Genomic DNA, 25505 nt, shown 5'->3' with positions numbered 1-25505 from the left:
GGCCACTGCACTCCAGTCTGGGCGACAGAGTGAGACTCCAACTCAAAAAAAAAGGAAAAGGAAAATACAGTTTATTTTAAAAAGTAAATTAGAGAGAGAGAGAGAGAGAGAGAGACAGAGACAGGAGATTCATTCTCCCCAAGGTAGAGGAGGAGGCCAAGGCTAGGAAACATGGCAGCCGTGGCTTAAGGAACCACATGGTCAGTCCATGGCTTAGCAAAGCAATGGCTCTGTTTCCAGTTTCTTTTTTTTTTTTAGTTGGAGTCATTCTGTCGCCCTGACTGGAGTGCAGTGGCACAAACCTGGGCTCCAGCAATCATTCTGTCTCAGTCTTCCAAGTAGCAGGAACTACAGGCATGCACTACTACGCCCGGCTAATTTTTTATTTTTTGTAGAGATGAGGTCTCACCAGGTTCCCCAGGCTGGTCTCATACCTCCGGGCTCAGACAATCCACTCGCCTCGGCCTCCCAAAGTGCTAGGATTACAGGCTGAGCCACCAAGTCTGGCCAATTCTGGCCTTTTTGAGTTTTTTGTGTTTTTTTACCTTTTGAGGTTTTAAGTCTGTTAGCCATCTTCACTAAAGATTTTTAAATGGCTCTCATTGGCAGCAGAGGTCGATGTTCTTTATTCCTTTCCCTGCCCTCACCCCCGATAAAGCTGTTTGCCCCCCTAAAAAAGATATTGAAATGAAAGGAAATAAAATTCATCCTAATATTTCAGGGCAACACGTGCCTGGAGAATGGCTCCTTCTTGCTAAACTTCACGGGTTGTGCTGTGTGCAGTAAGCGGGACTTCATGCTGATCACAAACAAGTCCCTGAAAGAAGAGGATGGAGAAGAGATAGTCACCTATGATCGTAAGTATTTTATTTTTTGCTTTTTAACTGCTTTATCAACTTTACATTTCTCCATGTAAATGGGTGAAACTCTGCTGCTGAGAGAAATAGACTGGGTACAAAGGCAAAATCTCCAGTTAGAAACTGCAACACAAGACACACGTGACACATGGAAATAACATAATGTTCACAGCAAACGGACTGATAAAGACATATCAGGAAAGTGCAAGGAAAAAGAAAACGGGGAATCACAGTACTAATCTTACAGAAAATGGAAGGAGTCAAGGCATAAAGCAAAATTCATGATGGTCATGGTGATTAGAGAGCTCCCTCATAAGGATACACAGACAGTTCCTCAACTGCAGCTACCTAAGTTTTCTTCTCATTTCTCTTATCTCCATGAGCATTTCCATATCGTCTCCACCCACGCATCCCATCATTGACCGCCTACTGGGTATTGCCCATTAAAAATTAGGGGCAACCAGGCTCGGTGGCTCAGCCTGTAATCTCAGCATTTTGGGAGGCTGAGGCAAGTGGATTGTCTGAACTCGCGGGTTCAAGACCAGCCCGGGCAACTTGGCCAGACCTCATCTCTACAATAAAAAAAAAAACTAGCCAGGCACTGTAGCATGCACTTGTAGTTCCAGCTACTTGGAAGGCTGAGGCTGAAGGATCACCGGAGCCCAACAGGTCAATGCTGGGGTGACCATGAGCATGCCATGGCACTCCAACCTGGGTGACAGAGTGAGACTTCAACTCAAAAAAAAGAAAAGAAAAGAAAATTAGGGGCAAGTTGGCAAGCCTGTCCCGTTCTGTTATTTCCTGCAGGCTAGTGGCCTTTGCTGCTTCCCAAAGGGCAGTTTTCTTCTCCATCAGCTTCCTTCTTCATGGGCTGCTCCATTTCTTCTTCTTTTTTTTTTTTTTTTTTTTTTTGAGTTGGAGTCTCACTCTGTTGCCCAGACTGGAGTGCAGTGGCCTCCTGGCCACCGCAGCCTCGACCTGCTGGACTCCGGCAATCCTTCCGCCTAAGCCTTCCGAGTAGCCGGAATTACAGGCATGTGCTACCACGCCCGGCTGATTTTTTTTATTTATTGTAGAGATGAAGTCTCACTGCCCAGGCAGGTCTCGAACCCGCAGGCTCAGGCAGTCCACTCACCTCAGCCTCCCAAAGGCACAGGATTACAGGCTGAGCCACTGAGCCTGGCTCATTTCTTCTTTTGCCTGAGTGTATCCTTATAGTTCGTTCTTCTCCTCCTACCGATTCTCACTGTGAGCTGTGCCACCACGACACTCCGCCCTGCAGACCTACTCCACAATCCCCACACTGATGCCAGTCGGCCGAGCACAGGGCAGTGGGGTGTTGGTAGCGGGACACAAGTCATGGACTTCTTTGTAGCACGAGTCTATTATAAGCTTTTGGAAGTTGATACATTATGCAAAATATTCTGAGGCCTATTTCAGTGGTGTATTGCAACACGAAGTTACCAATTAGGTTTTTAAGAGGAGAATATAGTTAACAGCTGATTTATCTAGAACTATCAGGTAGTCAATATAAATTACTTTTGAAGATAACTGAAACTTGTAATTTAGGCACTGAATTCTTTTTTTTTTTTTTTTTGAGTTGGAGTCTCACTCTGTTGCCCAGACTGGAGTGTAGTGGCATGCTCCCAGCCACTGCAGCCTCTATCTGTTGGGCTCCAGCGATCCTTCCACCTTAGCCTTCCAAGTAACCAGAGCTACAGGTGCATGCCACCACACCTGGCTAATTTTTTTGATTTATTGTAGAGATGCAGTTTTGCCAAGTTGCCCAGGCGGGTCTCAAACCCTCAGGCTCAGGCAATTCACTTGCCTCGGCCTCCCAAAGTGCTGGGATTGCAGGTTGAGCCACTGAGACTGGCCTGAATTCTTATATTTACTTTTATTTATTTATTTATTTATTTTTTGAGTTGGCATCTCACTTCTGTTGCCCAGGCTGGAGTGCAGTGGCATGCTCACAGCCACTGCAGCCTTGATCTACTGGGCTCAGGTGATCCTTCTGCCTCAACCTTTCAAGTAGCTGGAACTACAGGTGCATGCCACCATGCCCGGCTAGTTTTTGTGATTTAGTGTAGAGATGAGGTCTTACCATGTTGCCCAGGCTTGTCTCGAACCCCCGGGCTCAGACAGTCCTCTCACTTCAGCCTCCCAAAGTGCTGGGATTATAGACTGAGTCACCATGACTGCCCATATTTATTATTTTTGGGGGACCTATTTCTATTTTTAAAGCCTTTATCAAGATATAGAGACTTTTTACTATTACTGTTATGATTATTGCTATTACCTTCAGGTCATCCATGGGAGTTTTCACTTTGTACTGTAGTATACTATAGTGATGTTCTCCAACAGCTATGAAAGTGTTGAGGGCTATTTGTCCCTGTACTAAATGACTCTGGGATGCTGTGGTTATTGTAGTCTTGTTTTTACTCTTTAGGTTTTTGTTTGTTTGTTTTCTTTTTTTGGTCTCCAGTATCACTGACAGGCTGTTGTTCCTTGCTTTTGTTGCTATAAGTAAGCTGTCTTCTTAATATGCTGCTTCTCGTCCTCGGTACTGGGAAATCAAAGTAATAAACTGTATAATACATTAATTCTAAGGTTGGCACTAAGAATTCCTGAGTCAGTTAAGTACAAGTATACTTTAGTGCCCAGATACTGCAACCAGTATTTAAACTGTTTATATCCCTCTTTGCTTGTCTTCTGGTTCTTGGGTATGTTCCAAATATATGAGGAATAAGTGTGCAGATAATGATATTTTGAAGGAGGGGTGTGACAGACACCAAGCTTTCAGAAGAGAGCCAGACAATCGAAAATGTTCTAAGTTAGAAGACTCTTTTTCTTTCTTTTTAGTACATATTCCCTGTATTCTGTATCTCATCCAGGCAACAGAGCACAGTGGTTAAGAGTGAGGGCCCTGGGGCCACCAACTGCTTGGGCTTGATTTCTGGTTCCAGCACTTCCTCACTCACGGGTCTTCCTAGTCACTTAACCACAGTATGCTTTTGTTTCCTTGTCCCTAAAAAGGTGGTAATGATGGTGTCTACCTCACTGGGCTTTTGAGATTAAGTGAACAAAACTTAAAACAGTATCTGGCACACAGTAAGCACTGAATAAATCATAATAACTATTGCCATTTTTTAATTAAATTCTTTTGTTACCATTAAATTCACTTTACTATTCAGCATTGGCTTTCATTATTGACTGGTTATACTAGCATAGTTTCTGTCATTCTTGAGAATAAAAGCTTTCACATAGTTAAATAGGTCCAGCTAGCTTAAAAACACACTTAAATATCTGTCAACTGATTACTTTAGAGAGCTTTCAGTGGGAATTAATAAATGCACATTAAGTCTGAGTTCAGACCCTTAATTATGTAGTCTTGCTATTGGCAGATCCTGTATTATTTTTTCAAAGTAGATAGTATAATGGGTTTCCTGCTATGAAAACTATGGCAGAGTTGAGATTCTTTTAAAATAATATCCTAGCCACATGCGGTGGCTCATGCCTGTAATCCCAGAACTTTGGGAGGTGGAGCAAGAGGATTGCCTGAGTTCATGGGTTCTAGATCAGCCTGAGCAACTTGGCAACACCTTGTCTCTACGATAAATCAAAATTTAGTCCGGCATGGTAGCACGCACCTGTAGTTTGAACTACTTGGAAGGCTGAGGTGAAAGGATCACCTGAACCCAGCAGGTTGAGGCTGTGGTGGCAGTAAGCATCCATTGCACTTCCAGCCTGGGCGACAGAGTGATTCTAACTCAAGAATATATATGTCCCGAAAACAAAAATTTTACTGTTTTAAGAAACTTAAAAGACTTAATTAAGGCTTAATTACATAAATCTTTCTTTGTTTCAGCAGATCTGTGTAAGAACTGTCATCACGTAATAGCCAGGCACGAGTATACATTCAGCATCATGGATGAATTTCAGGTAAACTGTATAAATATGGGTATGTTTTTTGGGGAGAGGGAGATAATAAATGTACTCTTGAAAATATAGACATAGATTTTATAAATGAAGTACTAGCATGTATTAAAGGGACCATCACTGTCTTACACTTATGCATGTTGAGAGAGACTTTAGATGTGGGTGGATCCCTGCAAACCTATCTTCACAAGAGTCACAGATCAAAGTGTGTGCAGGCCAGTCATGGTGGCTACATCTGTAATCTCAACACATTGGGAGGCTAAGGCAGGAGGATCTCTTCTTGAGCCCAGCAGTTTGAGACCAGAGCAAAATCCTGTCTCTATAAAAATTAATAAATAAATAAAACAAAGTGTGTGCCTTAAATAAGATATCTTAGTTCTGTCATTTTTGCTTATAAAGAATAGCATTTGATGGGGTCTTACAAGGTTACTCTAGTGCTGCTTTTTTCTGCCCAGTTATGTGATTGCCCAGTTGTTGGTTTTAACTGATGTCCTATCTACTGCCACCATACTTGCTGCGCATGGGAATTGTGAGAAGGTGGTTATCTTTGAATTCCCTAGTCATTATGTAGTGTTGAGCAACCATGTGGCCTCAGTTGTGGTAAGATATTTTAATATTATTTGTTAAATAAAATTACAAAGCTGGGCTTGGTGGCTCAGCCTGTAATCCCACGTCTTTGGGAAGCTGAGGTGAGTGGATTGCCTGAGCCCGTGGGTTCGAGACCCTCCTGGCCAACTTGGCGAGACCTCATCTGTACAATAAATCAAAAATCAGCCGGGCGTGGTAGCGCGCGCCTGTAATTCCAGCTACTCAGAAGATTGAGGCAGAAGGATCGCCGGAGCCCAGCAGGTCAAGGCTGCGGTGGCCGGGAGCGGCTACTGCACTCCGGTCTAGGTGACAGAGTGAGACTCCAACTAAAAAAAAAAAATTAAAAGATTCAATAAATAAATAAATAAATAAAATTACAAGATGGTGTATCAAGATTGGAGGAGAAATCCTGAACCACTGTGAAGCTAGAGATTAAGAGATTTATGATAAAGATTGGCCCTTATGCAGTTGTGAGAGCATATGAAGAATTCTCTGGAAGGTTGCAGTAGGCCTGAAGTTACTGGAAATTCACAGGTCTGAGGGACAGGAAGCAGAGCTGGACAAGTGGGAGAGACCCAAGGACAAACTGGGACCCCTTCTGTCCTTCACTGCCTCTGTTTTTCAGCCTTCAAATTGAGCTGCTTATTTTGTGTGAACTGCATGCTTGTCCGTAGGATATTGACATCAGGTTAGAGTGTTTAACAGGCAAGGAAAATTTTTTTTCAGTCCCTCAAACTCGGATAGTACTTTAATTAGGAAACAAATAATAATCTTCCATAACAGAATCATCAAGTAGCATAACCCCTCTCATTCATTCTTATTTTAGCATGGAAGAAAGTGCCTAGTTAATCTGTCAGAGCCTGATCTGATATGCGTGGTTAATCTAGACAGCACCTTTACCATATCTCCTCAGCATCCAAAGACTATTCCTCATGAAATACTCATATGCTATATGTAACTTACAGCAAAATGGAGATTTTAGTGAATGAATAGTGGTCACATAGGGGAATGTGCATCTTGTGGGCTTGAAGAGACAGCTCTGTCCTTTTGTGGGAGGAAGGGAGTGCTTTCAGCTGTATTCAAGAAGCTCCTTCGTCGTGGAAGTTTTTTTTTTTTTTTTTTTTTTTTTTTTAAGAATCATCTGTTGTCTTTATTTTACAGAGTAATGATTTAAATTGAATATATCTGGGCACAGTAGATATTTGACATGAAAAGTAGTTGCATCAGAATAGGCATCAGAAAAATAGCAACCCATCTCACACATAACTAGAAAATATTATTCTCTCTGACCATTTAAATGTTACAAATCCTGAGAATGTTATACATTGAACAAATTAGGTACTGCCTTATCATTAAATCTTGCTTGGAAATAAGCCTTTTAAAAAATGCTTTGAGGTACAAACCACCTATTTATTAAACAGGAGTCTTTGACATTATACAAAGAGTTTAAACAAAGATATCAAGCAATTACAGTTCCGTGGTTCTTAAAACAGCCATCAGTCAGGTTCAAGGACACACTGCTCCACAATTTCCCTTAAGCTGGGGTTTTCCATTGCCGCTGCCACTCGTTCTTTGTCATTTATCTGCTTATTGATGTCTTCTTCTGTTGAGTGGGTTCCTTCAGAAATGTATATTTCCAACTTATGTTTAAATGGTAAACACCACTGAAGTTTTACTCTTAAGCACAGTCCAATAAGAGTCGCCAAAGAGCAATGAGGTACTGTCGGTGTAAACCTTATAATAACTAGATAGTCTTCTTCATTTATCTCTTGAACCTCCACACAACTTTCTGTTACCACTTCTAGTTCTTCTAAAGTATTGGGCTTTTCTGGGTCCCGGATAGTTCTAATCAAATCATAAACCTCTAGCGCTTTCTCTTCCATGATCCGGGGCTGCCGGGCAGCTCCCCGCTCAGAGAGGCCCGAGAGCCACAGGACTCTGCTCAGCGTCCAGGAGAGCAGCCCGGACACGCGCTCCATCCTCCCGCTCCGCCATCCCTGGCGACTGTCCCACCCGCGCCACCGTCTCAGCAGCCGGCCTCGGAATTCATCAACTTCCTGGTCTTCTGTCGTGGAAGTTTTTTAGATCTCCTCAATGGGTTTTGAGATTGCCTGTTGATTTCCCAACCAAGCCACTGAATCACTGCCCTGAGACCAAAGTCTAGTGGATTTTTCCTTTATGAATGAACATAGCCGTTTTTAAAACATTACGCTGAGGCAGGAAGAAGAAGGTAAAGGAGAAAGGCTTGTAGTTATGATGCCCGGAGACAAATTCTCCTGAAAAACTTTTTTTTTTTTTTTGAGTTGGAGTCTCACTCTGTTACCTAGGCTGGAGTGCAGTGGCATGCTCACAGCCACCACAACCTTGACCTGCTGGGCTCCAGTGATCCTTCTGTCTCAGCCTTCCATGTAGGTGGACTATAGGCGTGTGCCACCATGCTGGGCTAATTTTCTGATTTATTGTAGAGATGAGGTCTCGCCAAGTTACCCAGGCTGGTCTCGAATCCATGGGCTCAGGCAATCCTCTCACCTTGGCCTCCCAAAGTGCTAGGATTATAGGCGTGAGCCACTGTGCTCAGCCTCTGAAAAACTCTTAAATGAAGCTCTCTACCTCCAGTCTTCTCCCTCGCAGCATTTATTCCCCCACCCATATTTTGTACTCTGCCATCAGATTATTTTTCTCAAAACAATGCTTTCAGCTGGCTGCAGTGGCTAACACCTGATATTCCAGCACTTTGGGAGGCTGAGGCAGGATGATCACTCGAGGCCAGGAATCTGAGTACAGCCTGGGCACCATAGTGAGACCCTGTCTCTATTTTTTAAAATGTTTTATAAGTAAATAAATAAAAATAAAGATGCTTTCAGGTCATCTGATTGCCTTTCCATAGTGCCCCTTTAGCTTCAAACTTTTTATTCCCTGTTTCTTGCAGCTTCCCTCTTATTCCCACTAGACTTCCAGAGTGTACCATATGTGGTCTTGTCCCAATTTGAGATTCTTCCTTTCTTCCTGTTGTAGAGGACACTTTTTCTCTACTCCTTTCTGTGCTGCCCTACTGCATGTCCTCCGGAATCTCATGTTATCATCTCTCCTTCTAGTGTCCTCTTTTTATTTTTTTGAGTTGCAGTCTCACTCTGTCACCCAGGCTGGAGTGCAATGGCACACTCATAGCCACCGCAGCCTCTACCTGCTGGGCTCAGGCAATCCTTTCATCTCAGCCTTCCAAGTAGCTGGAACTACAGGCGCGTGCCACCATGCCCAGCTAATTTTTTGGATTTTTGCAGAGGCGAGGTCTCACCAAGTTGCCTAGGCTGGTCTTGAACCCCTGGGCTCAGGCAATCCTCTTGCCTCGGCCTCCCAAAGTGCTGGATTACAGGTATGAGCCACTGCACCTGGCCCCTCTTTTTTTTTTTTTAATTAAAAAAAATTTTTTTTAATCCATGGGATTTTTTTTTTTTAACATTTAACATACTTAGTTCTTCTTTGTTCATTAAAAATAAGTGAAAACCCTTTCCTTTCACTCAGCCACCTCTTTGGTTCCTGGAGTCATCTCTTTGCTTCCCTTTGCCTCCTGATGTGAATGAGTTTATACCCTCTTCCCTTATTTCCTTAAGCTCCTCTTCACCACTTACAAATGGGTTTTCATCTTCACTGTTTTAAAACTGTTCTCTCATAGGTTTCCCAGAATACATCCAAATCCTGTGGCTCTGCCTCAGTTCTCTCAACATCTCTTCTGTATCTGGTTTTGATAACCATGGCTGTCTTGTCGAAGCACTTCTGCCCTTGAGGTCAACAGTGCTTGACCCTCTTCTTTCTTTTAAAATAATTTAAACTGCTCCTTTGCATTTTCTCCCCTTTCCTTTACTGTTTTTCCTAACTGATGCCCCTGGTCTTTGGTCTGTGGTCTGGAACCTTCTCTGTGTTCCCTGTATAGTGAGCACACATGCATGCAGTGCCAGTTGTAAACTACTGGGTACCTCCACATTTCCCTCCTAGCCCTCACACCCCACCAGCCCTCTTTTTTTCTTTGTTTCTTTGCTTTTTCCCCCAGGTTCTGCTATCACACCTCATGTCAAAGATAGCACCCACTCAGTCCTAAGTGACTCAGCATTCCTTCAGCTGTAGCTCTGCCCATGGCTGTGAGATTAGCCTTCCGTAAATGTGCCATCCTGCGCGCCCCGTTGCAGGCCTCCTTGTGCGGCATTTTTCCCTCCACCCATGCACCTGTGCTTGCCCCCTTTTCCAGGCTGCGTCCTCACTCATGCTTCTTGATAAAACTCTGTCTAGCTGGGCTCGGTGACTCAGACTGTAATCCCGTGCCTTTGGGAGGCTGAGGTGAGTGGATTGCCTGAGCCTGTGGGTTCGAGACCCGCCTGGGCAACTTGGCGAGACCTCATCTCTACAATAAATAAAAAAAATGAGCCGGGCATGGTAGCGCGCGCCTGTAGTTCCAGCTACTCGGAAGGCTGAGGCGGAAGGATTGCCGGAGCCCAGCAGGTCTAGGTTGCAGTGGCCGGGAACGGCTACTGCACTCCAGTCTGGTTGACAGAGTGAGACTCCAACTCAAAAAAACCCAAAACTCTGTGTCTTCACCTTCAGGCCAACTCAGTCTTAACCTCTTTCAGTGGAACTCAGAATCTATCTCCTTCTTGACCCTCATGGTCCAGCCTATGTTGCTTCTCCATTTTCTGAACTGTTCTTGTCCCTATGTCAGGCCCTGGCTCTAGTGAGCAGCCACTGGGGAACGTCCACCTCACCCTGATGTCCACAAACGCTCTTCATTCTCAGCTGCAGGACTCTGTTCTCATCCTCACCCTACCCTAGTCCCTACTCTTGTCCTGGCAGTAGTTCAAGTTCAAGGTGGGATTCCCCACCATTGTTGTTTTATTTTAAACATCTCCTGGGAAATTTAAACATAATCCAAAGTAAGCAGAATAGTTTATTGACTTCACATTGCCTGATTTATCATTCATCTTTCCCACATCTCCCCTTAGGGTTATTTCAAAGCATATTCTAAACACATCACTACCTCTGTCAATATTTCATCCTGCATTTCAAATGAAATGGCAATGTGTTTACATCAGGGAATGAGGGGAGCGATGGACTGCTATCTGCTCCTCTGTGGGCCAAGGAAGGAGAGGACTTGGAGTCAGATTTCACAGGGAGTAAGAGAGGGAAAGGGCTAAGGAACCCTCGGGACAAAAGGAGGATCTGGCCCACCCATTCCACCCTTCCTTCCAAGGCTCCCCCGAGGCCCTGCTCAAATGGATCCTGGGAGGGTCGCCTTGAATGAGGGGGGAGTTATTCTCCCTGCTTGGCTGGTTTTGGTAAAAGGTGTCGTAATCCTGCCATATTCCTGACAGCACAGAGAAAAGTGTTCCTAGCCTCCCAAGTTAGAATTCTACGCATGCTTTCCCACAGAAGCACTACTATATATGGTTAGAATCTATAGTAGTCATACAATATAAATTTAAGTGACTTATGGCTTTTCCTGGGAACCCAACTGCCATGTAAAACATTATTTTGTGGGAAACTGCTTTTGAATTCCAGACAGTTGGCTTGCTATGACATTTGAATTCCAGACCGTCTGTACAGATGAGAGGTGTAATCAGTCTCACTGATTTAATGATCTTTTCCGATTATACATGTAATAGTTCCAGATTATAGTATATATAGTGTGTGTATATAAATATGTATATATGTTTAATGATCTTTCCAGATTATGTATGTTTTTCCTCCTAAGTTAGATTGTCCATTTTTCAGGTCAGCCTTTGTCCTTGCTTTCTTTCATATCTTCCACCATACCTAGACATCTCAGGGCATGTGGGCACTCAGTATAAACTTCTCAGTGGATACACTAGTGAAAACTCAGATGTTTATCTACCTTCATACATTTTCCCTTTTTGACTCTTTTTTTTTTTTTGAGTTGGAGTTTCTGTTGCCCAGGCTGGAGTGCAGTGGCACGCTCACAGCCACTTGACCTCGACCTCCTGGGCTCAGGTGATCCTTCCATCTCAGCCTTCCAAGTAGCTGGAACTACAGGTGCACACACACCACCACACCCAACTAATTTTTTATTTTTTGTAGAGATGAAGTCTCGCCAAGTTGCCAAGACTGGTCTAGAACCTGTGGACTCAGGCAGTCCTCTCATTTGGCCTCCCAAAGTGCTGGGATTATAGGCGTGAGCCTCCACGCTTGGGCCTTTTTTGACTCTTACTACTTTTTCACCAGCAATATCTGGTGAATTAAAATAGTGGAAGTACTTGAGAACACCCAAAGACCTAGGAGAGGGTGGTTTTTATTTTATTTTCAGTTCCTGAAATTTGTGTTTGTTCTGTGAACGTAAGCCTCCATGTATTTTTACAGTGTGTAAACATTAAAATTAAGTGTCAGTTTGGGTACAATGGCTCATGCCGGTAATCCCAGCACTTTCGCAGGCCAAGGCAAGAGGACTGCTTGAGTCCAAGAGTTTGAGACCAACCTAGGCAACATAATGAGACCTTGTCTCTAAAAGAAAAAAAAAACCCAAAAAATTATCCTGGCATGGTGGCTTGTGCCTATAGTCCCAGCTACTCAAGAGGCTGAGGCAAAAGGATTATCTGAGCCCAGGTGGTTGAGGTTGTGGTGAGTTGTGATCATGCCACTGTACTCCACCTTGGGCAACAGAGTTGAGACCTTGATTAAAAAAATAAAGATCGTCTATAATACTGAGTGATCTAGCACAGAAGCAAAGAGCCAAGTATCACATGTTCTCACTCATAAGTGGACCTTGAACATCTATTGTAATACTATAAGAAAGGGATTAGCAGTAGTGGGAAACTGCCAGGGTAGGGCAGGGGCAGGATTATCATTAGTGGGAAACTGCCAGGGGAGGGGAAGGCACACCTCATCAACAAGGGGACCTGCACAATGAACATTTGTATACCTTACCCTGAATTATATCCCACATAGTTAAAAAAGAAAAATAAATAAAGATAATAAATAAGTGTGAGCTGGGCACAGTGACTGATGACTCTAATCCCATCACTTTGGAAGGCTGAGGTGGAGGGATTGCTTGAGGACAGGAGTTCCAGATCAGCATGGGCAACATAGCAAGACCTCATCTCTACAAAAATATTTAAAAAAAAAATTAGCTGGGCTTGGTGGCATGTACTTGTAGTCCCAACTACTCGGGAGGCAGAGGCAGAGGATTGTTTGAGCCCAGGAGTCGGAGGTTACAGTGAGCCATGATCATGTCACTGCACTCCAGTCTGGGTGACAGAGTGAGGTTCCAATTCAAAAAATAAAGTGTGAGCTGGGCATGGTGGCTGATAACTAATTCCAGCACATTGGGAGGCGAAGGTGGGAGGATTACTTGAGATCAGGAGTTTGAGATCAGCCTGGGCAACATAGCAAGACCTTGTCTCTACAAAAAAATCAAAAAAAAATTAGGGCATTGGTAGTGTGTGCCTATAGTCCCAGCTACTTGAGAGGCTGGGGTGAAAGGATCGCCTGAGCCCAGGAAGTCAAGGCTGCAGTTAGCCGTGATGGCGCCACTGCACTCCGGCATGGGCAAGAGAATGAGACTCCGACTCAGAAACTAAATTAAGTGTGGCCTTTGAGAAGCGGTCTTTCCACTGTCATGCTAAGCTCTCCTGCTCTCCACCACCAGCAGGAAATGGAAAGGCAGCTGCCTGCTTCTGATTCTTTGTACCATAGTCATCCTTTACCTTTGCGACCCTCTCTGAGTGACTAGACCCAAGAAACAACTGTCTTGACTGCTCAATTGCCAGACAGCTAGCTAACACAACATCAGGTGTCGAAATACTAGTAGACCTAACACAGATGTTTGTTTTCCTAAAGATGAAAAATGTTTGAAAGAAACATGTCCCTCTAGTTTATGACTATATTAAATATTCTAGAATGGCCAGCTATAAGAATAGGACATTGTCCAAAGGAATTTTGCCTAAAATAAAGTCCCTTCTGTTACCAGTGTAGACATTTGTTAAGCCTAGCATGCATAAAACTTCTTAAATAGATCAAATTCCAGACAACTCACTATCTAAGTATGAGGCATGACGTATTAGTGAATTTAACATAATTATTTTCCTTGACTAGATAAAAATAGCATTTGGGGTTTGGGAATTTTCTCCTATTCAAAAAAAAAGTTTTGTTGCATATTAGTGTTAAATATCCTAGAAGGGAACAGCTCTAAGGACAGGAATTTGTCCTTAGAGACCCATACTCAAATTGCTTCATTACTTTAAATAGCAGCACTGAGCTAAATATGTGTGCTTTCTAAGTGTGAGAAATAGCCATGCATTTCCAAGATGACATTCTTGTAAAAGGAGCATCAGCATGTATTCATAGTATATAAATAAAAGGCTTTGAAATAACACAGAATAAGCCTAAGACATTGCCGATAAGTATTGAAGAAATCGATCTAAAGTACAGAGAATATTCATGGCAGTTTATAGACAGCAGCTTTACCAAACAGTGTAAGTTAAAAAGTGTCTTGTCCCTGTTCCTTGTAATCTTGTATTTTGTCTTGTTCTAGGAGTATACCATGCTGTGTCTGTTATGTGGCAAAGCTGAAGATACTATCAGTATTCTCCCTGATGACCCCAGACAAATGACTCTGTTATTCTAAGGATGTTTCTTCCGTTCCATTGTACAATATAGCAAGCCCGATGGTTTGTCGTTACTTAGTTTATATTGAAAATTCTATGCATGTTTTTTCTGCTGAGACTGACTTATTCGTTAAAAGAGAAAGTAATTTAGGAGGTTGTTCTTTAGAGCTGAGCTCTTCTGCTAAAGTTAGAAGTTCATATTAGGTAGCCAGAGTGGAGCACCTTTGTTAGCAGTGATGTAGCCAGAAAGTTGCACACCTGATACCCAGACCTTGGTTTCCAATAGAAGGAACCAGGGCTCCTTTGAAAAATGGCTGATTTTAGGACTGGGTCAGGAAACACACAAGACGAGCCTGGAGCATCTTGTACCACAGAAAAATGAAGTGCTGAAATGGAAAAATCTCAGTGATTGGGAGTATGTCTAACAGAGGAGCCAACTGAAAGAGCTTCCTTCCAGTGACCAAAGCTGGAGCAATTTCAGCAACAAAATAAAGTAGTATTGGATTATAACCCAGACTGTGTAATAAATATCTAAGGGTCCATTCTGATAGAAATAAATGATTGAATGAACGAATGAGAGAGGATAGACAAATCTCTTGTGCAGAAGAATTCCAAATGGCTTATGCAGATACTCCCCACTGCTTAAGTGTGAGCTCTGCAGAGTGCCTTCCTTGCAAAGAGTATAATACAGAAAGAAGGAAAGAGTAACTTTATAGTGGAGAAACCTGATGAGCTGTCTCAGCTGGGTGATTGGGGTTCACATCGTTGATGACAAGCCCTGTGACACTATATGCCCTTGATATGGTGTGATGAGAATCTTTACTTCTGTGGTCTTCTTCCCAAAAACCCATAACCCCAGTCTGCTCATGAGAAAAACGTCTCACAAATTCCACTCAAGAGACATTCTATAAAATACCTAACCAGTACTCCTCAAGACTATCCAGGTCATCAGATACAAGGGAAGTTTGAGAAATGGACACAGACAAGTAGAGCCTGAGGAGACATGACTACTAATTGTAGTGTCCTAAATGGGATTCTATACCAGAAAAAGCAAATTGGTAGAAACCAGGGAAACCTGAATAAAGTGTAAATTTTGATTAATCTTGATGAACAGAATGGTTTCAATTGCTCCAAAGGGATCTTGGAATCTCTTGCTTTGCATAGTTGAATGAGCACTGGCTTAGGGGTTATCAACACTGACATTTAGGTCCCTCCACCAGTTAGTGGCAATATAACTGTTAAAGCATTATTTTGGGCTTTATAGCCCTGTTTCTATAAAATTGGCCTAGTAAAAATTGATATTACACTTTCTTCATAGTATTGTTAGGTGTTCCAAATGAATTAATATATGTAAAATACTTTGGAAAGCATAAAAAGTACTAGATACAATAAGGTGGCTTCAGTTCTTCTCATTCTAAGACCAAAATGTAAAGGGTCAGGCATTGGAAACAAAATTGTTTCCCTTCATGTCTAAGAGACTTGGAAATTCTGAACCAAGACTTTGCTTATAAGAAAAAAAAGTGAGCAAAGAGTTCACTGTAGATACCAGGGAAAAGCTTTGTAGAGTAACAGCAATAATAATAATAGCTGAGGTTTATTGAGTACTTACTATGTGCCAAGACCATTTTAAGCACTTGTTTAATCCTCAGAAACAATTCCATGAGGTGGATTCTATTATTCTAGTTTTAGAGCCAAAAAACTGAGGTACAAAGAAGGCAAATAACTGGTTCAATTCACACAGCTAGTCCAGCAGCTCACTGTCAATTGTGCTGGGTCAGCGTGAAGTGTGAGGGTCTGAAGGTCAGGAAGAGGCTGAGAATGTCATTTTCAGCACTGAGGCATCTAGGCAGGTCACATCAAGATTTATCATTCAGGAAAGTCAAGTCAGCTGCTCGTAGAGATCAGTTGTTTTATTCCTGGAAAATGTTTTCCATTTTGCTGCAAATCTATATCTGACCTGCTAAGGAAATCGTTTGGCAAAATGAATCCAGAAAGCAGAGAAAATGCTTCATTACTTTAAATAGCAGCTCTAAGCCCATTATAGCCTCTGAATTGTCCCTTCTTGGAGTTTGGTAATGCTTCCATCTTAGGTATTTGAGGATCAGGAGCACAATTTTATATGCCCTGCCAAGGTCCTCGTTGCAGAATGTGTAATTATCTATTTGTTTTGGACTGTATAGTTCAAGCATTTACAACATAAGATCCTCTCCATCTATTGTGTTATTATTAACCCAGGATTGTGCTGTTTTGTGATACTTTTTCATTTTCTGGAATTCTGTGGATCTGATAGAATAAAGACCTCTTTAACCCAGTTCCATTGAATCCGTATTTTTCTGTTCAAATAAAAGGGAGTCAGGCAAAAGCATGGGTCTTCTTCACTTCCCTTTGTGAGATAGATAAAGAAGGAAAATAAATCCCTGTGGGTGTCACTGGAAATTGGGCTAGTCTTGATACCTGTTTCTTGCTCCACTCCCTGATGTACAGGTCTGCCTAGTCAGGCTTGTAAAGGAAGAAGCTCAGCCTGCAATGGTGTTTTTGTTTTAGTTAGCTCTTTCTCAGATGGTTTTAGGTTCTCCCAGTCCTAATTAATAGACATGAGAGCTTGGTCCCCACCAGATATGGCTGTTGCTTTAAGTCATCATGAACGGTTGTTGGTCTACTGTTCTCTAGTTCAGTGTATCCAAAATCTCTTCGGTTTCATTCCTTCATTTTGTGAGCGGGGCCAGTTACTTGACTGAATTTGAGGCTCCCAGTTTTAAAATGTATGTTTCTTTACTGTAGAAGTCAACATTGTCAGAAGCAGTGTGGTTGGGTAGAAAGGAAATTAAGAAAGCCGGGTCCAGAGTTCACTCTGCCACCTGCTCGTGATGGGACATCGGGCAGGTCACTTATCCTGTCTGCATCTCAGTTTCTCCAGGGGAAAGGTGGGAACAATTATGCCTCCTCTCCAGGATGTTTCAATCTAATGACGATGTAAGTGAAAGCATGTTAAAGCCATGCAGTACTGTGTGCAGAAGCTCTCCGTGGTCCTTGGGAAGGGAAGTCTGCACTAGAAGGAAGCACTATTGTGATGTGCTAGAGAGTAGAGGCCTGGGAGTCACACTGAGCTGACTTTAACTTTCAGCTCTGCGCTTACTAAGCCCTTTGTCCTTGGCAAGTGTCTTGCCCAATTACATATTATTTAAATAGAGATAAAAGTTCCTCATGGAGTCCGTGTAAGGATTAAATAACCCAATGTACATGAAGTATTCAGCACAGCCTGTGAACAAATAAATATTCAGTAAACATTAGTTTGATGAAGGTTGTGATGGTGATAAGAAAGTTCTGGAGTTTGACTCAGTGCTTTCTTGTTTTTTTTTTTTTAAGTTGAAATCTCACTCTGTCACCCAGGCTGAAGTGCAGTGGCACATTCATGGCCACCGCAGCTTCGACCTTCTGGGTACAGGCAATCCTTCCCCTTCGGCCTTCCAAGTAGCTGAAATTACAGGCATTCACCACCACGCCTGGCTAATTTTTTTTTATTTATAGTAGAGATGAGATCTCGCCAAGTTGTCCAGGTCGGTCTCAGTGTTTCTCTAAGGAGATAGACCTATGAAACACAGTCATGGAAGTAGTCATCGATTTCAGTCTCTGAACCTGAGCCCTCTGAAATCCCTTATTCCAAGCTGTATGTTTTCTGGTAAGAGCCCTCAGATTATGATTCTGTTTCCCCCCTCTAATTGAGTACATTATCGCAGCACTTCTGGGAGAGCTTGTTAATGAGACTTCTCCCTACTTCTGAGTGCCCTAGGGAAATTTGATTAAAAGATTTTGTTTATCTAGGAAAGTGGGTGATTCTATTAAAGCTTTGCCTTGCCTGTTTATGACCATAAGCCAATACCCCTGAGGATGAAAAGGGGGACAAACACGATGAGGAAGAGAGGACAGGAAAGGCTTTTCCATTTCCCTCCATTTTAACCCCAGCACAACTAAAGATTCAGTCAAACAAAAGGTCCTTGTAAAACAGGCTCCTCCAGTCCTGCCTGCCCTGTTTCCTCCTAAGCCAAATAGATCAGGTCCCCTCCGAAGCAAACAGCATTTCCCTGCCCAAGTGAAGAGCCCTCTCATTCTAGCATTAGGGCACTCCCACTCTGCAAAATCACTTATGCTGTCATTCCCATGCTTTTGGGAATCCCCAAACATTTCCTTCAACTCACTGTGCCCAACACGCTGTACCGGCATACCAAGCCCTCCATTGCCCCTGGCATGATGCCACCTCCGAGGGAGCTGGCCCTGTTGGTGGGTGTAACTGCCGGCTGCAGCACCATCAGGATGGTGGACAAACCCTACTGGCGTCCAACGTGGAGTCTGTTTCAGAAAAGCAGTCTGTTTGCACTCACTGCTTTAAAAGCAGTCTGGCCCTGCGCCATTAGGATTCATGCCCCAGCTGTTGGCTCTAAGAGCAGGAATCTGAAAGGCTTGAGGTTTCAGAAGAGTCAGGTTCAGGGTAACCTTAATTTAGCAGAAGGCCCTGCAGAAGGGCGCCAGGGGGTTCCCACTGTAATGCTCAGGTTACCCTTTGGAAATTAAGCACCGTCAACGACCGCTTTCGTTGGTTGAAGGTCGAGCAATGGGGATCCTTAGCCTCGACTCCACATTTACTTCCCAGGGGATGCACGTGTTTAGAAAGTGGTTGTGTGGAGCAGAGTGATTCCCCTCAGCACTGGGCTCTCAAGCAGTGTGCAGCTTGGAAAACTCTCTTCAGGCTGCAGTGAAGAGGAAATATTCCATCTAGTGGTGAGAGAAGGGAAGGGAAAATGAGAAGTTTCCAGCATGAGGCTTATGGGCAGAGTGACAGGGCCGTGGCCTCTCAGCAGGCATCTCCTTCAGAACATGCGAGAACCAGCCTTGGCGGGGCGGGGGGGGGGGGCGTTTGAACATGCCTGCACTGGGTGAGGACACTGAAGACACCTCCTTACAAAGCCACTCGACCAAACTGTCATAGTGAGAGCAATCCTGCTGCGGATGGCAGATTACACACTGATTCTGAAGAGAGGCCCTCACCCGTCCCCACCTGTGTGGAGGAAAAAATGAACTGCCTCTAGTTGTGTCTTGTGCCTGAGTCTGTGAATATGTGAGTTTGAGAGAGCAAGGGTGGAATGTGAACTTTAAAAAAGAGAGAGGCCAGGCTCGGTGGCTCAGCCTGTAATCCCGTGCCTTTGAGAGGCTGAGGTGAGTGGATTGCCTGAGCCCGCGGGTTCGAGACCCGCCTGGGCAACTTGGCGAGACCTCATCTCTATAAGAAAAAATAAAAAAAAATTTAAAAAAAGAGAGAGGCCAGCATAGTGGCTCATGCCTGTAATCCCAACACTTTGGGAGGCCGAGGCAGGAGGATTGCTTGAACCCAAGAGTTCGAGGCCAGCCCAGGCAACATAGTGAGACCTCGTCTCTATAAAAATCCAAAATTTAGTTGGGCATAGTGGCTCACACCTGTGGTTCCAGCCACTCGGGAGGCTGAAGTGAAAGGATCACCTGAGTGCAGGTCAAGGCTGCAGAGAGCCATGATTGTGTCACTGCACTCCAGCCTGGGGTGATAGAGTGAAACCCTCAATCAAAAAAATAAATAAATAAAAAGGAGGGAGAGTCAGTCTAGCAAAGGACCGAAGACAAATGCCACTCAGCAAGGTGATCAGGAAAAGGACAAAGTGCTCTTTGTGTTCACAATAACTGTACCCTCCTTGTCCTTGCTACTGGTAAAAGTTAACTGACTTCCTGGGAATTTCCCAAGGGTACTGATCCAGTACCCACAGTGCTGGGGGCGTCTCCCTGGTTGTAATCCTCCAACGGCCTCCCAGTGCCCTCAGCCAAAGGGCCCACTGCCTTCTCCTCTGCCTCTCAGGATCACTTCATCCTCCCCAGTTCTGGAGAAAAGCCATCAAGTAATAAGACAGGTCACATTTCCTGTAACTCCAACGGCCACCACAGACCTTGGCCACAGCCTGTGTGCCAGGCATAACCAGGGCGTCCCCCTGGGTCACGGCCTCCCCCACCAGAACTTTGCGGGCTGCCACCCCCTCTCTACCCACGACAGTCTGTGCCACCCCTCTGCCCTCTGTCAAGGAAGAAGACACAGAGCCTGGCCGTCTCCACACCTGTCCTTTATTGGACTCTTCCAGCAGGCTGACCCGGGCCCTTCACGCTTCTCAAACACCATCCGTGGGGTTTAGGAAGGTGCCATCACTCTGTGAAGGCCCAGAGCCCACGCTGAGTCATCGAGCAGACGGCTGGGAGAGGAAGAGGAAGCAGATGGGGAAGGCAGGGCTCTCAGAGAAGGGGACCGATGTCAAGGGAACCTCAGGGCCCGCAGTGTCTCCGGAGGGCCCACTGGCCCCACGAAGGGCGCTCGGGACCAGGCAGAGCAGACCTGGGCACAGAGCAGCTTGGTCTATATGGCGACTTTGAGGAGGCGCTTGATGTCAGGCTCGATGCTGATGGTGGGGAAGGTGCGGCTGTAGCGCCGGAAGGGCTCCCCCTCGGGGCCCACGAGGAACTTCTCGAAGTTCCAGGCCACATCCGAGCGGCGCACCGGACTCCAGATGATGAACTTGGGGTCGGTCATGAGGGAATGCGGGTCGTCCTGGGGGTAGGGGAGCTTGTCCTTCAGGTAGGCGAAGACGGGGTGCTCATTCTGCCCGTTCACGTCGCACTTCTGAAGGAGGGTGAAGGTGGGCTGGTAGCCGCCCCCTGGGCGAACGTACTTGAGGCTATTCAGGATCTCCTCATTCTGACAGTTCTCCTGGGGGAGGGAGAGACCCAGAGCACGGTTGGGGAAGGGGGAATGAAGCTCCCGCCCCACACAGTCCTCACCCTCCTCCACGCCCTTCCCACAAGCACTCTTCTCTCCGTTTCCCTTGCCTTGTCCACGGGCTTTGTCCTGCTCTGGGCCTGGGGTCCCCCCTCCCACAGCTGCTGCCTGACGGTTTGCTAGGCCGCTCCTGAGAGCGCTTGCAGCTCCTAGCTTGGCTGCTCTTACTCGTAAAGATGCAGCCCTTTCAAGCCGCTGCCTTCATTTCCAGTCTACCCTGAGCTGTTCTTAAGGTGTCTGGAGCCTCGAGGACCTTGAGTTCAGGGCAGAAGAAAGAAAGGGAAAGGAAGCTCACAGAACCTTCCCTTGGACTCACCTGCCTGCCCACCCACCCAAACCCACACATCCACATGTGCACACGCCCTGGCCTCTGGGGCTTCAGTTGCGCAGGTCTTGAGGACAGCCTTTGCCTCTGCCCTACTTAGCTCCTGAAACTACGGTGGAAATTGAGGGCCCAGAGGAACATGACTACAGCATCTTGCTTTCCTTCATATTGCCTTGTCCAAGCACTGACAAGGCTTTGTCCAAGCAAATGGGAAGATGCTTTGACGAAGGAAGACCCCATCCAAGGACGTCCAGTTTTCAGGTGCCACAAAAGCAAAGCAAGTTTAAGACAACAACGAATGGGACCGACCAACAGGAGTGGATTAAATAGGATAGAAGGTTGAAGGTTCTCGAATAGGTGGGAGGAGAAGGCGGAGTCGAGGGGGTACGTGCTCGAGGGCTAAAGGTTGTGCATGTGTAATTATTCCTTTGGCTTCCAGGCTGCCACCCAAAGACCCTCTGCTCTGCGCTCCGCTGTGGACGCCTTAGCTTAGCCTGTTCCCCGTGTTCCCCCCACTGCCATCCCTGTCCTGTTCCCCCTCCCTATGCCCCAGCAGGTCTGTGAGAACCCTTCTCGTCCACCCTCCTCCGCCCCAGCGTAAGAGTCAAACACTTCCCTCTGGGAGAAAGTTCCTGCCTCTGCCCTACCAGCGTCCACCCAGGCACCATGACGACCTGAGTCCAGAGCTGACCTCTGAGATGAGACTTCGTTTCCCTGCACAGCTGGCTGGCTCTGAGCGGTTGTGGACTCTCCAGCAAGCAGCCAGCCTGAAGTGATAGTGTGAGGCCGGGGCTCCCCAGGCCTGAAGAACACCTCTAGAGAGGTTTTGCCCCTGCTGCCTCCTGCCCTGGCAAAGGCGGGAACCCCCGAAAGAGGGAAGAAGCCGCGAGAGCAGTCGGTGCCCTGGGTGAGGTTGGTCATAGCCGGTGAGGCTTCTGCCTTCCTGCCCCATCTCCTCCTTGCTGTCACACCGCTGTGCGTTAACCAAGGAGATTCTGATTAGAGGGGTCACTTGGGGACACTGCCTGCTTGCACAGTTAAAGCCACAGAAGACACAAGAAATCCTGGAAGAGAACTTGAAGAGCATGACTGAAGCACTGTCACAGCTGGAGCCATTCATCAGAACCGCCCAGGGAAACATGTGCTGGGGCAAGTCTCTCCTTTCTCCCGTCTCCACTTTCCACTTGACTAATTTTTTTTATTTTTATTTTTATTTTTGAGTTGGAGTCTCACTCTTTTGCCCAGACTGGAGTGCAGTGGCCGCTCCCGGCCACCGCAGCCTCGACCTGCTGGGCTCCGGCGATCCTTCTGCCTCAGCCTTCCGAGTCGCTAGAACTACAGGCACGCGCTACCGCGACCGACTGATTTTCGACTTATTGTAGAGGTGAGGTCTCGTCAAGTTGCCTGGGCGGGTCTCGAACCCACGGGCTCAGGCAATCCACTCACCTTGGCCTCCCAAAGCGCTGGGATTACAGGCTGAGCCACCGAGCCTGGCCAATTTTTTTTTTTTTTTAGTAGGAGTCTCACTCTCACTCCAGGTTGGAGTGCAGTGGCGGCATGTTCATGGCCGCCGCCGCAGCCTCGACCTACTGGGCTCAGGTGATCCTTTTGCCTCAGCCTTCCAAGTAGCTGGAACCACAGGCATGTGCCACCATGCTCTGCGAATTTTTTGATGAGATGAGGTGTCATCATGTTGCCCAGGCTGGTCTCGAATCCCTGGGCTCAGGCAATCCTCTCGCCTCGATCTCCCAAAGTGCTGGGATGACAGGGATGAGCCACCGTGCCCGGTGACTAATTTAAACAAACAAAATAATCTTCAATCTCAACGATGAAGCGCTTGCATCTACTTACTATTTCGTATACTTTTGTATATCCTACCTCTGAATCTCATAATAGTCCTGTGAGCTAAATGGTATTATCCCCAATGTACGGATGAGGACACTCAACCAGAAAAATCAAGTATTTCTTCCAAAGGTACAGAGCCATTAAGTAGCTAGACCAGGCCAGTCGCAGCAGCTCACACCTGTAATCCCAGCATGTTGAGAGGCTGAGGTGGGAGGATCACTTGAGGCCAGGAGTTTGAGACTAGCCTGGGCCACACCGTGAGATACCGTCTCTACAAAAATAAACAAAAATAGTTAAATCGAGTCCCACTAGAGTAAGGTCTTCTGAGTCCAGCTGGATTTGGGGTATTCTATTTCCTCTATTCATTCATTCGACAAATATTTAAGTAGTGCTTTCGTACCCAGGCATCAAGGACACAGTGAAGAATAAAACAGACCTGGTACCTGTCCTCACAGAGTACTATAGTGGGAAGACAGTGAACAATCAACCCGCAGTCCTCAGTGTTTAATCTTTTTTTTTTTTGAGTTGGAGTCTCACTCTGTCACCCAGGCTGGAGAGCAGTGGCAGTCTCAATCTGCTGGGCTCAAGCAGTTCTTCTGCCTCAGCCTTCCAAGTAGCTGGAACCACAGGCGTGCACCACCCACACCTGGCTAATTTGTTGATTTTTTTGTAGAGACAAGGTCTCACCAAGTTGCCCAGGCTGGTCTCAAACCCCTGGGCTCAGGCAATCCTCTCACCTCTGCTTCCCAAAATGCTGGAATTACAGGCATGAGCCACCACGCTTGGCCCTCAGTGTTTAATCTTAAACAAACCCACCTTAAACAAATAGACCTGGTGTTTCACGGGCACCTGGAGGCCTCGATTAACAAAAAAAAAGTGCCCTGTGATTCCAGACACTCCAGCACAAGTCACTCAGCCTGTCCCCTGAGCCCACTCAAGCTATGCCAGCCCCACCCCTTGGGTACAGCACACGGGACACCTCACCTGATGTCCAAATTGGTTGCAAGGGAAGCCGAGGACCACCAGGCGCCGGGGGAAGCGGCATTGCAGCTCATTGAGCTGCGTGAAGTCCCGGGTGGTCGTGCCTCAGAGCGAAGCCACATTCTCGATCAGCACTGCCCGGCCTCGGAATGTGTTGAAATCCACCTTTTCCCCATCCAGGCTGATGGCACTGAGGTCGTAGAAGGACTTGGCGATGTAAGCCATGTCGCCGCCAGAGTGAGCCCTGCACAGTGGCCGAGTCCACATAAGAGTCTCTCCAGGGGGTGGGAAGGAAGGAGGAGCCAGGAAGGAGGACAGAAAGGGCCTGACAATGGGGCTTTGAGCATCCCAGGATGACTTAGCAGAAACAGGCATCCACCTGCAAGTAAGTGGTGTTTGAACAAGGAGGTGCCTCCTGTTTACCCTCTGAACAAAGCCACCTCCCTGCCCCACCCCATTGGCAACCGGGAGAGGGCCAATGTGATATCTTTGAGCAGACGTGAATAATTCACTACTTGCAGGAAACCAGAGCCCCAAAGGTCGAATGGGAGGAAAAAGGGGAGGGAGGGATGCAGGGTTGACTCTGACGGGCCCCAGCAAGTTGCTTTCACTTGGCAGGGACATCACAGAATTCCCGCTGAGTGAATCTCTGAATAGTGCAGTAAGAGGGCAGGGTCCACAGGGATCCCAAAGAGGAGGAAGAGAATTGGGGCTCGGAATATAATGGAAATAGACATGTTCCTTTTCACATTTTTCTCTTTGGCTGTTACTTCCCACCTGTTACCTTCCCCATGCACAAAATCAAAGGGACCCTTAGGGCAGGGTATGGTGGCTCACACCTGTAATCCTGGCAATTTGGGAGGCTGAGGCGAGAGGATTGCCTGAGCCCAGGGGTTTGAGACCAGCCTGGGCAGCAAAGACCTCATCTCTACATAAAAATCAGAAAATTAGCCAGGCATAGTGAAGCACACCTGTAGTCCCAGCTACTTGGGAGGCTGGGGCTAGAGGATCCCTTGAGTCCAGGAATTGGAGGTCAAGGTGAGCCTTGATCGTGCCACTGCACTCCAGCCTGGGCAACAGAGTGAGACTTTGACTCAAGAAAAAAAAAAGTTTAAAAAATAATAAGCAAAGGGATGTTTAGGAGGAAAATCTAGAAAAATCGACCTTCAGTGCCTCAGCTTACACAAAGCTGAAGAGATGAAGAAGATGTTTGTCTTGAAAAGTCTCTCCTTGGGCCGTACTTGGTGGCTCAACCTGTAGTCCCTGCACTTTGGGAGGCCAAGGTGAGTGGATTGCCTGGACCCCCGGGGTTTGAGACCAGCTCAGGCAACTTGGCAAGACTGCATCTCTATAAAATTTTAAAAATTGGCAGGCATGGTGGCGCGCGCCCATGGTTCTGGCTACTTGGAAGCCTGAGGTGGAGGGATCGCTGGAGCCCAGCAGGTCGATGCTGGGGTGGCCATGAGCATGCCACTGCATTCTAACCTGGGCGATGGAGTGAGACTCCAACTCAAAAAAAA

At 45.9% G+C, this 25505-nt stretch overlaps 3 protein-coding genes and 1 pseudogene across 6 annotated transcripts in view; 1 reads left to right on the top strand and 3 right to left on the bottom strand.

The window, feature by feature from the left end:
- Window positions 1–16302, top strand: part of CHURC1 (churchill domain containing 1) — a 21451-nt gene extending 5149 nt beyond the window's left edge. Inside the window, exons 2-4 of one of the 2 annotated variants that reach the window (XM_008070465.2) lie at window positions 722–857; window positions 4729–4799; window positions 13918–16302. In XM_008070465.2, coding sequence (XP_008068656.1) covers window positions 722–857; window positions 4729–4799; window positions 13918–14010 — 300 coding nt within the window. In that variant the 3' untranslated portion in view covers window positions 14011–16302. Of the gene's footprint in view, window positions 1–721; window positions 858–4725; window positions 4800–13917 lie in introns of both variants that reach the window. The other variant, XM_008070464.2, reaches the window with a different exon arrangement.
- On the bottom strand, window positions 1118–1737 carry LOC103272997 (annotated as a pseudogene).
- Window positions 6489–7444, bottom strand: LOC103272998 (MIP18 family protein FAM96A-like). Of its 2 annotated transcripts, XM_021718773.1 has the most exons (2): window positions 7077–7444; window positions 6489–7026 (listed from the first exon to the last, which is right to left on the bottom strand). In XM_021718773.1, the coding sequence occupies exons 1-2, from the start codon at window positions 7361–7363 to the stop codon at window positions 7005–7007; spliced, it is 309 nt and encodes a 102-aa protein (XP_021574448.1). In that variant the 5' UTR covers window positions 7364–7444; the 3' UTR covers window positions 6489–7004. The 2 variants fall into 2 exon arrangements, with proteins under 2 accessions (XP_021574448.1, XP_021574447.1); XM_021718772.1 differs by having other exon boundaries at window positions 6489–7444.
- A 4077-nt stretch (window positions 16303–20379) lies between the features above and the next one.
- Window positions 20380–25505, bottom strand: part of RAB15 (RAB15, member RAS oncogene family) — a 12839-nt gene continuing 7713 nt past the window's right edge. Inside the window, exons 1-2 of one of the 2 annotated variants that reach the window (XM_021718769.1) lie at window positions 23989–24377; window positions 20380–20765 (exon numbers count right to left, since the gene is read on the bottom strand). In XM_021718769.1, coding sequence (XP_021574444.1) covers window positions 20415–20765; window positions 23989–24360 — 723 coding nt within the window. In that variant the 5' untranslated portion in view covers window positions 24361–24377 and the 3' untranslated portion in view covers window positions 20380–20414. Of the gene's footprint in view, window positions 20766–23988; window positions 24378–25505 lie in introns of those variants that run through there. The other variant, XM_021718770.1, reaches the window with a different exon arrangement.

Source organism: Carlito syrichta, unplaced genomic scaffold (genome assembly GCF_000164805.1).
Source record: "Carlito syrichta isolate Samal-C Ts95f unplaced genomic scaffold, Tarsius_syrichta-2.0.1 Scaffold313438, whole genome shotgun sequence".
NCBI classification, from domain to species: domain Eukaryota; kingdom Metazoa; phylum Chordata; class Mammalia; order Primates; family Tarsiidae; genus Carlito; species Carlito syrichta.
The sequence above is the reverse complement of the archived record's forward strand: the minus strand, read 5'-3'. Positions and strand labels throughout refer to the sequence as shown.